Consider the following 15,804-nt stretch of genomic DNA (forward strand, 5'->3'; position numbering starts at 1 on the left):
TTAATTGAGTGTTTATCTCAAAAACTTGAATCGCTCATATAGGATTTCTGTGATTTGCGATGAGATTGTTTTATCAACACGAGAAATTTTTATAGACATATTATTAAAGTTAATTTATTGAAATGTATTTGTTTTTAAGTTTCTGTACAGCAAGATTCGAATAGTTTAATTAATATTGATTTTATTTATTAATTTATTTACACATAAAATGTATTTTTAAAACATATTTTTTTAGTCATATATATAAAATCTAAAATTTTTTAAATATTATTTAAAATACATTAAAAAATGTTTAACGTAATTTGTAGTAACAATATATCTAGCTTATTATTTGCTTACCTTGATTTTATCAATGTATTCCTCACCTTCTCTCTCATATTGTAATTTGGATTTTTGTTCATTTTATTTCTTAACCCTTAAACACACCGATCCTGTAAAATACGGAAACACATTTTTGGGTCTGGGAGACTTTTTCAACTTTGAGAAGCTATAACTTTGATTACAATTAATATTTTTCTTCGGTTTTTTTTTTAAACGAAAGTTCAAAATCTCAGGAGCGTGACTGCACAATCGGCATTGCCGAAAAATAATTTATTGTGAAGTTATAAAAGAAAAACCATTAAGCAAAAATAAGAAATTGATTAAAAATCCACTTTTCCTTCAAAAAATCATATCTTTGCAATAAAAAACGTTTAAGGACTTTCAAATACGGCGTTTTAAAGCTAAAGAGTCACACTTTTAAAATGAAATTTGGCAAAGTTATTTCTTTTAAAAAGTATAATTATGTAACATGGAGAATATGAGGTATTTTTGGGCATCTAAAAATCCACGTAAAAAAAAAATCATATCTTTGCAACAAAAAACTTTGAAGAACTTTACAATACAGTGTTTTAAAGCTAAAGATTCATACTTTCAAAAAAAATTATATCATTGTCATTTCTATTAAAAAATGTACTTGTGTAACAAGGCGAATATGAGGTATTTTTTATTAAATTGTGCCTAAAATTGAAAATTGATATGTTTCATGATATATTTCGGAAAAACTCTCTTTTCTACGGCATTTTATAGTATTCCAACTTTAAACAGAGTGTATGCGAGTAACATGCAACCGACTTGTTCGAACGTATTTTGTCCAGCTTTTTTATGTAAAATACTCACAAAAAAAGTTTCACTAACACACTATATGGGTCGCATTGATCCTAACAAAACTTTGCTGCCTTGCCGTTCGAATTCTAGTTGACCAAAAAAGTTGATCAACCATATCAATCGAAAGAAGAGATTTCAAACTTTTTTTACGTCTTGGTCCGAACCTCCTATCTCATTCCGTCTTCACATAGCAAGCGTTCAAAACTTCATATGGAGTCTCTCAGACCCACTTATGTGTTTAAGAGTTAAATAAGGAATATTTATATTTAATGCAAATTTCAAAAGTAAATTTTTTAAAACATTGTTTTTGATAGGCGAGGCCGGGGTAAGATGTTCCTGGGGTACGTTGTTACGACGGTTATAATTTCAAAATAAAAAGAGAGCGATATGTTTTAAGTACGTCACCAAACAACAATCGTTTACGCCATTGCGGCAACCATCTTACAAGGGGAGATCAGGTAACTTACCTTGAGATTTTGACCCCAATTTTTTTAATTAATTAAAGATAAAAAAAGTTTACGTCTCTCGGCGTTTGATCGAATAGGCCTTAGTTTTGAAGTAATAAATTTGTGAAAATTGGCTATATCGCGGCGCGCAATATGTACTTTCCTGGTAACTATTTTTCCAACCAGTGCAGTTGATTCCGTGCGTTAGGTACTTACTTTACAATTGTAAGATCTGGATTTGCTCTCGTAAGTGAGCAATATATATATATATATATATATATATATATATATATATATATATATATATATACACACACACACACACACACACACACACACACACACACACACACACACACACACACACACACACACACACACACACACACACACACACATACACATATATATACATATTTTTTTTAATAAGTGTTTATTTTGATGATATTGATATAGTATGCAAGTTTCTAAAACAGAAAATTTAATTTAATATCACATTTTAAACATTAATTTAAATTTAATTTGAACGAAATTTTAATTCAAGTAATAATATTAAAAATAATAAATAAGTAATAATAATATATAAGTTACTTGAAATAGATAACATATAAAGGCAACGTATTTAAATTTTCAAATTGTTTAAATTTAAAATTTAATTGGAAATAATATTAACAATATTTTAAATTTCTAGTTTTTAAAATAATTAATCGTAGAAGAAGAAGGGTGAATCACCTGATCTTCCCTTTGTTAGTAACGTTTAACTTGACCTACATTGCGGTTTGTGTAAAGACATGCTTGTTCAAGGAAGTAAATATTTATTTATCGTAAATTTTGGTCTATTTTGCTTTATTATTTAGTGTGTTTATGTAGATGGATATACATTCAGAAATATGATGTACTAATGTTTATTCGTCTATTTTAATATGTAGGCAAAAAATTGTATTAAGATGTTACATGTGTCGAATGGGACTAATTGTTATCGCGATTTTTTTTTATTGATTTTTTTTTATTGGGATATGTTGTTACCCCGAAAAAATTTGCTCCATCGCATATATGCAGTTGTCTATATCGATTCTTATTTTGTTAGGATGTGGACATATAAACGAAAGACAAAGTTTTAATGGAACATACAACATTTAATCTGTGGAAGCAGAAATGAGAAAATTTTATTAAAATAAAAAATTTTTTAAACTTGGCGTTGCTAGATATCTAAATATAATCTAATGTAAAATATAATAGTAACTTAGAAAATTATAATAACTTACAGTGTTACTGAAATGTTAAAGAAACTTAATTTGTAACTTCTAATTGCTTTTATAACGCATATCTTACAACTGTTACATTCATTGTATTCTTTCTGTCAATTCTTTTCATTGTTTTTTTTATCCAGCAGCGCTAAATTTTTATAGTTAAAAAATTATTTTAATAAAATTTTCTCATTTCTGCTTTCTTTCTTAAGTTTTTAATATTTAATTTGTGTAGAGCTGTGTTATGACTGAAAAAACAATTCGGCGTACAGTTGAATTTGAGGAAGGTATATAAAATCACACAAATAAAAACAAGCATGAAGCTGCGACCGTAGAAGTCTTTCAAGTTGGGTTGTTTCATTAACGGTCAAATATTTCTCTACTTTTTAATTTTTTTATTGTTTTTGTAAAAGGCTGATTATTTTCTTATTTTATTATTATTTAGATTAGGCACGTAAAGAAATCACAAAGATTATCTTAATATTGTTTTCCTAGAAGGTTGATCATTTTTTTATTTTATTATTTAGATTAGATTTTTAAATTTATTATTTAGAAGGATCGTAATTATTTCAAAGCACTGATCTCATGAAAACACATGTTGGTAACAAAAAAATGAGATAAAATATAGTTTTATATGTGGTTTATAATTATTATAAACTCTATGATTGTTAACATAATTATAATTTAACATAAATATCAGTTGCTCCATCAGCTTTAATGTACCTGATTGTCTCGTTATCTCATTAAATACTAATTATAAATTTTATTTATTTATTTATTTGTTTATACATAAAATGTATTTTAAAAACATATTTTACTTATATAAATAACGTTTTTATGAATTTGCAATTGACATTATTTTTTGTCAATTAAATTGAACTCAAAACGTTAATAGAGATTTCACGGAAATCTTTGCATTTTAAGAAAAAAATTCTAATACAAAAATGTCGAGGATATAATGGTTTTCAAATTATTCACGATTAAAGTTTACGAATTACAGAGCTGACATTTTGCGCGCTCAGGCATGGGTCACGACAGGGTACCACAAGGGTATCTCTTGATATTGAGGCTGTCATATAAATATGCAGTGACATTTATATTAAAAAATTATTACTGTAGGAAACGTATTACATATGCATAATTAACGTTTTCAACAAAATATTAATTCATTAACAAAATGGTTTGATAGCCGTTGGATCAGCTGTCAAAATAAATTTATTACTATGTTCATAAGATAAGAAATTTTATGGTAATATATCGATAATATTGATAATTTATGCGATAATATGAAAAAGATTCAATATTGATAAAGTTGATTTTAGACATATCAAATTATATTTATTTGACATTATCGCGTTTACATCAAATTACCGATTTACATTTTTAATAGTAATTTTAATAAAATATTGAAAATATTGATATATTAACATAAAAGTTCTTATCATATGAACATGGTAATGAATTTATTTTGACAGTTGATCCAACGGCTATCATAACATTATGGGTTAATGAATTGATATTTTGTTGAAAATGTTAATTATGTATATGTAATATACAAATATGTTTCCTACACTAATAAGTTTTTAATATAAATGTCACTTCGTATTTATATAACAACTTCAATGTCAAGAGGTACCCTTGTGGTACCTTGTCGTGTCACCATGCCTGAGCGCGCGAAATGTCGGCTCTGTAATTCGTAAACTTTAATCACGAATAATTTAAAAATCATTATATTCTCGACATTTTTGTATTAAGATTTTTTTCTTAGAATGTTCCAAGAAATCCCCTCTTAAAAAAGAATCCGAGCTTTCTAGGACACCTTGTATAACTATGGACTGCTAGTTACCCCCACTTTTCCTATTCTCACAATGTTTCACTGTGTCTTCAACATAACGCGCGCCTCCGACGGTTAAATGGTAGAAAATTGAAACATAAAGTTGCATTTTTTTTCTTGCACATTTTATTTATGTATTATAAATGGTTTTGAACTTTGCTAAGTATAATAAAACAACGCAATGTTATGTCATATTTCATCTCTCTCTTTTTTCCTATTTTACCGGTGAAATGCGACTTCGTATTTCAATTTTCTATACTTTTTTAACCGTTGGAGACACGCGTTATATTGAAGACAGCGAGAAATGGCCAACTGATAGTCCATAGTTCTATAGTCAAAGACGGTATCTATCAAAGCGCCCGGACGGCCGCTTGGTCGCGCTGCCCTTGACAGTACGAACATGACGTTCTGTGGTTGGATATTTTTAAACGCTCACCATTTAAAAACTATTGACCTTTCAACATTTTGCTATTAAAATATTGGTTTAAATTTTTTATAAAGAATACAAACGCGATCTGAATCACCCTGTATATACATATATAAATATAAAAATGTATACGCACATTCACACGCACACGGACGGGATCCGATAGCGCACGGTGCGATAGTCCATCAACCAATTATCTTGATTTATTTAATCCAAACAACGGAAAAACTCTAGGCATCGGCCGCTGTGAGTGCTGGTGTGCTATCGGGATTAGAGACCCTATAATAAGAGTCGCGCCATCGGGCAATCTTGGCAAAATCCAGTAAGCGAGAATATATATACTTTTATCTCTTTCTTTCTTTAACCTAGATTAAAAAAAGAAAGAGCTAAAAGTATATATACTTCTCGCTCACTGGATTTTGCCAAGATCGCCTGATGGCGCGACTCTTATTATAGGGTCTCTAATCGGGATCTGCCCCACGCACACACACGCGCGCGCGGTTTATCAAAAGTGGAAATCTCTAAATAATTTTTGTAAAAATAAAAATATAAAAAAACGGTAAAATACGTATTTTGATTTATCAAAAAAGATACTCTAACTTCACATGTATACCGATTATCCTTCATCCCTAGGTAAAAGAGGGGTAAAAGAGCGGTTGAAAATTTTAAATTGAACTAAGGGTCGAGTGGGGGCTCATTTGAAAGATTTTCTAATACCAAACACACTCCTAAAATTTCAAGTTGTTACGACATCCCCATTTAAATTGGCGGCCGCTCAAATGCCGAAATTTTATGCACTTACAAGGGAACATTGCAAAGTGTCACATCTCGGTTTTAATAAAACTTTACATACATTTAGATAATATAATTAGATGATTTTAGGAAATATCAGTTGCGGCGAATATACGGTTTCAAGAGGTGAAATCATCTTATGTGTATAGCGGTTTTCAGCTTTTTCCGTCATATCTCGAAAATTATTCGAGATATCAAAAAATGTTTTATACAAAAGTTTTATACAATAAAATTATCTTTATTTATTCATGTCAATAATATTTTTTAAAATAATTTTTTAAACAATTATTTTAAAAAAATTTGTTTAATCTTTATAAATAATTATTTTTTAAAAATTTTAGTAACTTGATTGAAGAGATAATTTTATTGTAAGTCTTTTGTATAAAACATTTTTTGATATCTTGAATCGTAGTCCTACACGAATCTAATGATGTGTACGCAGAAAAGGACAGAAAAGTGCGTTCTCTGATGAGATTTTGCCTTTCTCACTTCTTACAGTACTTATGAATTTCAACTTTCGAATAAATGCTGACGAGGGCTACGAATTGTGGAATACGGAATTAGATGAGCCTTAGTTCATTCGAAAGGAGGGGTCAAGGGTATAAAAAGTGCCAGAGGGTATAAAAGTGCATGGGCTTTTGTTTCCAAGAAATTTCTATGTGAAGTTTGGCATTTGCCGCGCGGTAGGTTAAAGCATGAAGCGCGGTGGCTGAGGAGACTAAGACGTACTTCCTATTTTGCTCTTGGCGGCCGCGTGAAGAGAGATGTTCGAACCTTGCAATGCCAATTTTTTTTTTTTAATAATAGCTACATTTATCAATTGTAAATAATTTTTATTATTTTTAGCAAGATATTAATTGCTATATATTATTTGTTACATAAATAATGTGTAACGAATAATATGTAACAAAATGTTACATAATGTAATAATCAAAAAGTTTGCATATTTATTCAAGTTTATTTATTTATTTTTATTCATTATACAATTCTGACATTGCTGTATAATGTTGTGGGTGAAAATTTACGTAAAAGCATTGGAAACACAAATTGACTGTACACCATAAACATTGTATAAAAGAATAACGTGTTTTACAAGAACATTTAATATTATGTAGGTTTACAGGAAAACATAATTGATTCACATTACAAAATGTTGCGTTTATGTGCTAACTTTGACGCGTACCGAGCAAATTGTAGCATATTTTTAAATTTTGGCGCAGATAATAAATAGTGTGTTAATGATTGAATTCTGATTGCATCTTTAACCCCTCCTTTCAAATAAACTAAGGCTCTGATTCCGTATTTTACAATTCGTAGCATCTCCTTGTGAGTCTATTTTAATATGTCTATGCCTAGCAAATAAATTAAAATTAATTAAAAATTGCAATTTATTTTAATTTATCCTAGTTTGCGCTTTTCAGTCTCCGAGTATGTTTGAATTTAAATAGACTCAAATTGATTGAAATACGAAATGCTCTATGCATCATTTCGAATTTGGATGGATTTTCCATTATATTATTTTTTAATTCAAATGAGTTAAAATACGAAATGGGCTATTTATCATATTAAATTCATATTTTTGGATTTAAGGCTCCTGAGTACTCGCCGCGACCATATTGAAGTCGTGACGTCAGAAGTGAGAAATTGCGTGAAATGACACGTAATTTTGTCAAACATTTGTAAATAAAACCAATTTTGATAAAACAGACTAAGCAGATGATTTTAAAACACTTCTAAATACCGATCACAACTATTCTTTTTCCGCCTAACAATCAGTAAATAGTCGTAAAAAACATGTAAAGTGAAGCTATTGAAACAGGAAAACACACGGTCGCATAATTTTGTCAAACATGCCATTTGTAAATAAAGCTAATTTGGATAAAACATTAATCAGATGGCTTTAAAACACTTCTAAATATTGGTCACGACTATCTTTTTTTGCCTAGCAGTCAGAAAAAGCACGTAAAGTGACGCCTATTCAGACAGGTAAACACACGGATAGCTATTGAAAGGAGTGAAAAATGTACTTTTATGTATAAAATTCAAAGAAACTTTACTCGTGTTCCATTTTTACGAATTTGGTAAATACGAGACAAGTTATATTTTCACAATGAAACACATAATAACAAAATGACATGCACGACAATATCTCATCGTCAATCTGTCTCGTTTCACGTGTATTAGTTCTAATTTTGTCCGCGACGGAATATCGTTACCGTCAACGCGGAATTCTCGGCTGAGGGGTCAGGAGCCTTAAATGGATTCGAAAAATCTGAAACGCAAATTCAAAAATATCAAAATAAATTTATTTTAATTCATTTTTGTTTGCTGAGTGATAATCTCAGTAAATTCCGGGATAGCTTAAAAAAAAGTCCTATAATAATATTGGAACGCGCATGCTTGTACTTTTTGATTTACACAGGCGTACATGTTTTGTACATATTTTTTTAAATGTATTTGAGGTAATTTGGCAGTCTAGTATATAGTATAAATGTCTGGTTTATTATTATGTATATTTCGAAATATATCCATGTACACATAGGAATTTGTTTACAGGTGTGCACATTGAACTAAAAATAACTTCCTTACATATTTTGGATAAAATGACTACTTCATCAACAACACTGTTGAATGCAAAAAGGTTTGTCATTTGTCATATTAAAAGAAATGGTTGATACAAATAAGGATTTTCAATAAAGTTTTTATCAATTTTATTCTTATATTATAGAATCACGCAAGTCAGAAATATACGACACGGCAGTATGATAGACATAGACGCCGATATGTTTCTCAAGATATCCAACTATGAGGACACCGTCAAACAACTAGATATCTATTATGGAATCGTTAAGAGACAATTACTGCGCTATCAGAGCTGCATAACTGGCTTGTTTCCAAAAATTTCAAGTGATCGGAACGTCGGCAGTGTGCGCGAAAGTATATATTGTGCGGCTGCAATATGGAGTCTGTATCAAGCATATAGACGTATAGATGACGATCGTGGGAAATCATATGAACTGGGACAATCTGCGATAAAATGCATGCGAGGTATTTTGGAGTGTTGGATAAAACAATCTTCCAGAATAGAACTTTTTAAAAAAAATCAATGCGATCGTTTTGCATTGCACTGCAAGTTCCATTTGGATACCGGTGATGAAATTTATAAGGATGCTGATTATCATCATTTACAAGTAAGCATTTAATAACAATACTAGTTAACAAAAAATATTTTGAACCAGACGATGTGTTTCTCTATAGACTTTTGGATGCCAACAAATGCGTTGTCACAAACCAATTTTTACCAACATAATTATATCAGGTTTCTGATATAATTAAAATTTAAAGTGCAAAGAAAGACTTTACGATATTGAAAATTTTCTTGTACAAATGATGAACTTTATTTGGAGATTCTGATTAGAAGTCATGAATGTATTGTTTAATATCCATAAAATGCATTTTTCTATTTCGATATCTTTATTTTATTGTTAGCCATAATTATGAAGAATGGAATAAAGTATATACGCATTTGCATGCATATCCTTACATACGCGCATGTAAGGATACGCATTACATATAAATTGTAGTTATTTATATAATTTATATGTAAATTGTGTAACATAAATATATTAAATGTTACATACGTATATATAGAATCTATCACTATAAATTACACTGTATATGTATATTGATACCTATAAACTACAAATAATAATGTATGCCTTCATTGTTAAAAATGGAAAATTTGCTAACAAAACTCGATATTTATTGGGAGTACAAATTAATTCGGTCCGTTTTTTTGTGGTCAAAAATGCATTTATTTCAGAACAAATTGAATGAACAGATTAATCAAAGTATTATTCATTGCTGACTACTACTTTTTCCCACCTCTCAGGCAATTTTCGAATTCCATCTCGAAAAAATGTCTTGTTTTTTGAGGCGATCCAAGTTAGCCAATTTTCGATTTCTGTGAAAGAAATGAACTGATGTTTTACCAAATCGTGCTGCATCCGTCGGAACAACCAGTAATCAGATGGAGCAATGTCCGGCGAATACGATGGGTGCAGTAAAATATTCCACTTGAGCGTTTTTAAATAAGTTTTGACGACTTTTGTGACATGAGGCCGAGCGTTATTATGCAGCAGAATAATTGTCTTGCTTGAGAATCATTCCTATAGATTGCAATCGCACGGAAACTGCTTGTTGCATAACTCCCAATGATTCTGCAAGCTCCTTTTGCGTTTGACACGGATCTTTATCGTAATGCCTCCAATTCTTTGTCTTCAAATTTTTTTGGCTGTCTAAAGCGAGACTTGTCTTCAACGCTGAAATCACCATTCTTGAAACGTCGAAACCATTCCCTACATGATTTATCAGTTGGAGCGTTGTCACTATAGACTTCTACCAGCATTCGATGCTCTTCAGCTGCAATTTTCTTCTAATTAAAGAAGAAAACTAAAACTTCCCGCGAATGTTGCTTAATTAACACAAAAGTTGAGATATTCAACACAGTAAAAAACAGGAGTTTTGTGTGAAACTCAAAGCGATATGTACTGAATATTATTGATAGATGTCTAACCTCTCTGAAACCACCAGAATTAGCTGTCACATTCATTAGCTATGACACATTCATAACAGCCAGAGCCATGTTTTGGAAACGGACCGAACTAATTTGTACTCCTAATATTAGTGCTAAAAAGTAAGATATTGAAATTAAAAAATGTATTTCATAAAGTATATACATTAATAACTTCTAATTCGAATTTTAAGATAAAATTAATTTTTTTAACAAAAGTTTAAAATTTTTAAAAAGTCGAGAATAGAAGGCCCTATGTCAGTCACAGCAGTTTGGAATTTTTGGTGTCAAATAATAATTTTTAATTTTTACAATTTCCAACTCAAACTGCGCGCTGCATAATCGTCGGACTTAAAATAGTCATGAAGTTGGAATAGTAATATTAAATTTAATTTTATCAGCCCGATGTAACATTTTATTGTTTAGTATACGTCACCTAAAAAAGGGCATTCATTTAATTTATATTAGTTATTGCAAAAATAGATCTTTACATGTCTCGGTGGTCGAAGTAATAAGACATCCGCTCGAAATTCAGGAAGTCTAGATTCGAACCCTGGATGATTGTAAAATGCAATTTTTTTCGCAATAAAATACAGTTTTTCTGGAGAAGGAGAATATTATATATGCTTCTAAAAGCATTAATATTACTATTCTGGTTTCATGACTGTGTTTTAAGTCTGACGAATATGCAACGCGCAGTTTAAGTTGGAAATTGTAAAAATTAAAAATTATTATTCTGCACCAAAAATCGCTGTGAATGACAAAGGCCTTCTATTCGTGTGTTTTAATTTTGTCAGTTCGATATAATGTATTGTTTCTTAAAATTTTTTTTTATATTAAATTTGAAAATTTTAATTATTTTGGAAATCTAACTAGTGCTAGTGAAATTTGATTTGTGACATTATTTTTAGTAATTATTCAAAAATTTATAAACTCTTTGTTTAATTCAAAATAATTGTTAATTAGTATAATCTATAAACTGTTTCTTTAATTCAAAATAATTGTAAACTAGTATAATTGTTACACTCTGTGAAACGCTGGTAATTTTGCGAATATAAAAATAAAGAAATGATTAAAAACATTCAGCATTTACATAGTAGATACTTACATACTGATAAGGAAATATTTCCGATTGTGAATTTATGATTTTAATGAAACGTATACATGAGGCATTTCACGTAAAAGGGGTTCACCTAAAAATAAACTGTTTGGGATTTTTAAAATGATAATGAAAACATGTTAGTGGATGTATTGTATAAGGTTAATGATAAAAAAGTAAGCATTATATACCTTGCATCAAAGATATTGAAGGCTATCGTTTAAATTAAAAAAATTTTTTTTCTTTTTTTAATATTTTTAGCTAAAATTAAAAAATTTTTAGAGACATGATTTTTTTAGGATTTTTCTCGTACTTTTAGATAAAAATACTAATTTTAGTGACATAAATTTAATAGTATTGAAAAAAGTAATTTTTTAGTTATAAATAAAAAAATGAACAATTTTATCCATTTTTAAAAATCTGAAAAAATTCTCAAAAATACTTCAATACATGTAGAATATTACACCATAAAACAAATTTTGGGATCGCAATAGGATCCTTTCGAAAACAAATATTCTTTTTAATACAAAATTATAATTTTAGCCAAAAGCTAGATAATATTACTTTTTATTGGCCAATTATTTAGTACTACATAAATAACATATTTCTAACAAATAACTATAAAATAAAAAATAGTTGTGACGTCTGCAATATATATTATTTAGGCTTATTTATTTTTTTCTTTATTTTTTTGGAAAAAGGTCTTGTTTCGTATCAAAACTGAATTTTTTTTTAAATTAAGACTGACTACTCGCCGCGGCCATATTGAAGTCGTGGCGTCAGAAGCCAGAAATTACGTGAAATGATACGTACTTTTGTCAAACATGCCATTTGTAAATAAAACCAATTTGGATAAAACATTAATCAGATGACTTTAAAACACTTCTAAATATTGGTAACGATTATCCTTTTTTAGCAATCAGTAAATAGTCGTAAAAAGTAGGTAAAATGACGCCTATAGGTAAACACACGGATAGCTATTGAAAGGAGTGAAAAATGTACTTTTATGTATAAAATTCAAAGAAACTTTACTCGCGTTTTATTTTTACGAATTTGATAAATACAAGACAAGTCATATTTTTACAATAAAACATATAATAACAAAATGACATACACGACAATATCTCATCGTCAATCTGTCACGTTTCACGGGTATTAGTTCTAATTTTGTCCGCGACGGAATGTCGCTACCGTCAACACGGAGTTCTCGGCTGAAGAGTCAGGAGCTTTAATTGCAATCTTCTCTCGCAGGAATAATTGCATGATATTTTAATGTACCCGGAATTGTTTTTGCTAATGCGAATCTTGGTTCCAAAAACTTACTTAATTTGTCGTGATTTGTCTTCGAACTAAATATAATTGTTGTCTCTTTCATATTATTTTTAGCCACACGTGTATAATACCTCAGCATTGAGGATTACTTCCTCGCACTTCCTTTCAAAGTAGCTTTTCTTACTAATCCTTTAAAATTTCCACCAATACCATCACAGAGACCTTTTCCATGTGCTGTAGCAAAGAAGTGCCATTCGGCCGTGATACCAAAAAAATCACGCATATGGTAAAGCAAATTCTAATTTAATAATTATAATTTAAGAATTATAATTTGCTTTACTATGCGCGAGATTTTTTGATATCACGGCCGAATGACACTTTTTTACTACAGCACATGGGAAAAGTCTCTGTGATGATATTGATGGAAATTTTAAACTATTAGTAAGAAAAGCTACTTTGCAAGGAAGTGTAATTCTCAGGCTGAGGTATTGCACACGTTGGTTAAAAATGATATGAAAAACAACAATTATATTTAGCTCGAAGACAAATCACGACAAATTAAGTAAGTTTTTGGAACCAAGATTCGCATTAGCGAAAACGATTCCGGGTACATTAAAATATCATGCAATTATTTTTGCGAGAAAAGATCAATTAATTAAAAAAAAAATTCAGTTTTGATGAGGAACAAGACTTTTGATGAGGAACGAGACTCCAAAAAAAATAAAGAAAAAAATAAATAAGTCTAAATAATATGTAATGCAGATGTCATAACTATTTTTTATTTTATAGTTATTTTAGAAATATGTTATTTATGTTAGAAATATGTTATTTACGTAGTACTAAATAATTGGCCAATAAAAATTGATATTATCTAGCTGAAATTATAATTTTGTATTGGAAAAAATATTTGTTTTTGAGAGGATTCCATTGCGATCACAAAATTTGCTTTATAATGCGATATTTTACATATATTGAAGTATTTTTGAGAATTTTTTCAGATTTTTAAAAATGGATAAAATTGTTCATTTTGTTATTTAAAACTAAAAAATTACTTTTTTTGATACTATTAAATTTTTGTCACTAAAATCAATATTTTTATTTGAAAGTACGGGAAAAATTCTAAAAATATTGTTTCTAAAAAATTTTTTAATTTTAGCTAAAAATGTTAAAAAAAGAACAAAAAACTTTTCAATTTAAACGATAGCCTTCAATATCTTTGATGCAAGGTATATAATGCTTACTTTTTTTTATCATTAACCTTATACAATAGATCCACTAACATTTTAAGTTTTTATTATCATTTTAAAAATCCCAAACAATTTATTTTTAAGTGGATCCCTTTTACGTGGAATTTTTTATCAATATAATATAGAATAATATAATATAATTCTATGTAATAACTAAATTAATCAAAATATACTAGAGCATAATTTTTTTAATAATAAAGAAATTAATTAGATATAAGGGTGTTTCATAATGCATTGTTCTATATTCTGTAACATATTTTTATTTATTTTACTTTGTTTTTCAATTAAGCTTAGGATTACTTTTTCCTAAAATAATAATGTATGTCTTTAATCTTTTTGTTTTTAAATGTTTAGAAATAAGAAATATAAAAATTATAAAAATTTAATAAGTTTATTGTTATGTGTTTCCCATTATAAGCACTTTAGGTAATATCAAAAACGTTTTGAAATAAAATGTAACTTTTTAAGAGCATATTTTTTTAACCTTATGAAACATATTTTAGGTGCTTAAAACGAGATTTTTTTAAACATATTTTTTATTACCCTAATAATATACTCTAATAATATACATAATTAATATTATATAACGTCTTTATTATTATTATATATTATAACAGCTGAAAATATTTATTGTAAATATCTATTTTGTCTAATGTAGATTGACATCGTATCTTTGTATCTGATATTCTTAGTACAAATGATTTCCTCTGGGCTACAAATTATATACACACAAGATGAAGTAGCCTTTGTGCAAAATTTAGTATATTATGTCGAAAGAGCATACCGTACACCAGATTACGGTATGTGGGAACGTGGGAGTCGATATAATGATGGAACGCCCGAAATTCACGCCAGCTCTATTGGAATGGCTAAAAGTGCGTTGGAAGCGATTAATGGCTGTAACTTATTCGGCGAAAAAGGTGCATCTTGGTCTGTGATATATGTTGATATTGACGCACACAATCGTAATCGTAGCATTTTTGAAACAATGCTTCCAAGAGAATCCAGCTCGAAAGTAAGCAATTTTATTGTATAAAATATTCAGACAAATTTTTATAAAAAAAAGAGCTATATGAACCAAAGTCTTCGTGCAATAATTGTAATATAAATAATAAAGGCAAATGAGAGTCCCGCGCGGTTATTGTTGCGCAAAATCAGATATATTTATTAACTATGTTAACGTTTTTTACATTGGTACGTTTTGACTCTGCTTTGGAGTTATCTTCAGCAACAAAATCAACAATATTAGCGTTTTCTACTTGGATTGTTTGGTCGTTCTAACATGCAAGTGAATCATTAGCGGTTTGCAGTCTCGAAGTAACACTCTCTACTGCGTGTCGGAGGAGATGGTTTGATTTCCCTATAATCCGATGTTTTTACGTGAAATACACTGATATTGAGCAATTTTCTAGTAACTCCAAGTAGTCGACGAAGACCCGTGATGCCAAGGATAAGATCAGTCTTTGGCATTTTAGATAAATTAATAATCCGCCTTGCTGTCTTGTGATGCTTTTACAGTGCCGATATTTAAGTCACTGAGCGTCAGATCTGTCCGATTACAAATACAGACAAGTATTGTAGTTGACAAGTATAAGTAGACTCAAAACAATAAATATAAGTCGTAAAAGAAATAAGCACAAGTAATAAGTAACTCCGTTGCGAGGAACAGATAAATACATGTAGAGGCAGGTTCAAATAAATTATAAATATAAATAAAGCTA

The 15,804-nt window shown here is 29.2% G+C and overlaps 1 protein-coding gene across 8 annotated transcripts in view; it reads left to right on the top strand.

Annotated features, from left to right (window-relative positions):
* LOC105199282 (probable phosphorylase b kinase regulatory subunit beta) overlaps positions 1–15,804 on the top strand; it is a 59,637-nt gene that overhangs the window by 11,313 nt on the left and 32,520 nt on the right. For 7 of the 8 annotated variants that reach the window (XR_005575060.1, XR_005575065.1, XR_005575064.1 and 4 more), the window contains exons 2-4: positions 8,449–8,533; positions 8,621–9,083; positions 14,742–15,098. Coding sequence is in view for 5 of the 8 variants with exons in the window: in XM_039450752.1 (XP_039306686.1) it covers positions 8,496–8,533; positions 8,621–9,083; positions 14,742–15,098 (858 nt within the window). In the remaining 3 variants the exon portion in view is untranslated. Of the gene's footprint in view, positions 1–1,463; positions 1,605–8,448; positions 8,534–8,620; positions 9,084–14,741; positions 15,099–15,804 lie in introns of those variants that run through there. The other variant, XM_039450770.1, reaches the window with a different exon arrangement.

The sequence above is a fragment of the Solenopsis invicta genome, chromosome 1 (genome assembly GCF_016802725.1).
Source record: "Solenopsis invicta isolate M01_SB chromosome 1, UNIL_Sinv_3.0, whole genome shotgun sequence".
NCBI classification, from domain to species: domain Eukaryota; kingdom Metazoa; phylum Arthropoda; class Insecta; order Hymenoptera; family Formicidae; genus Solenopsis; species Solenopsis invicta.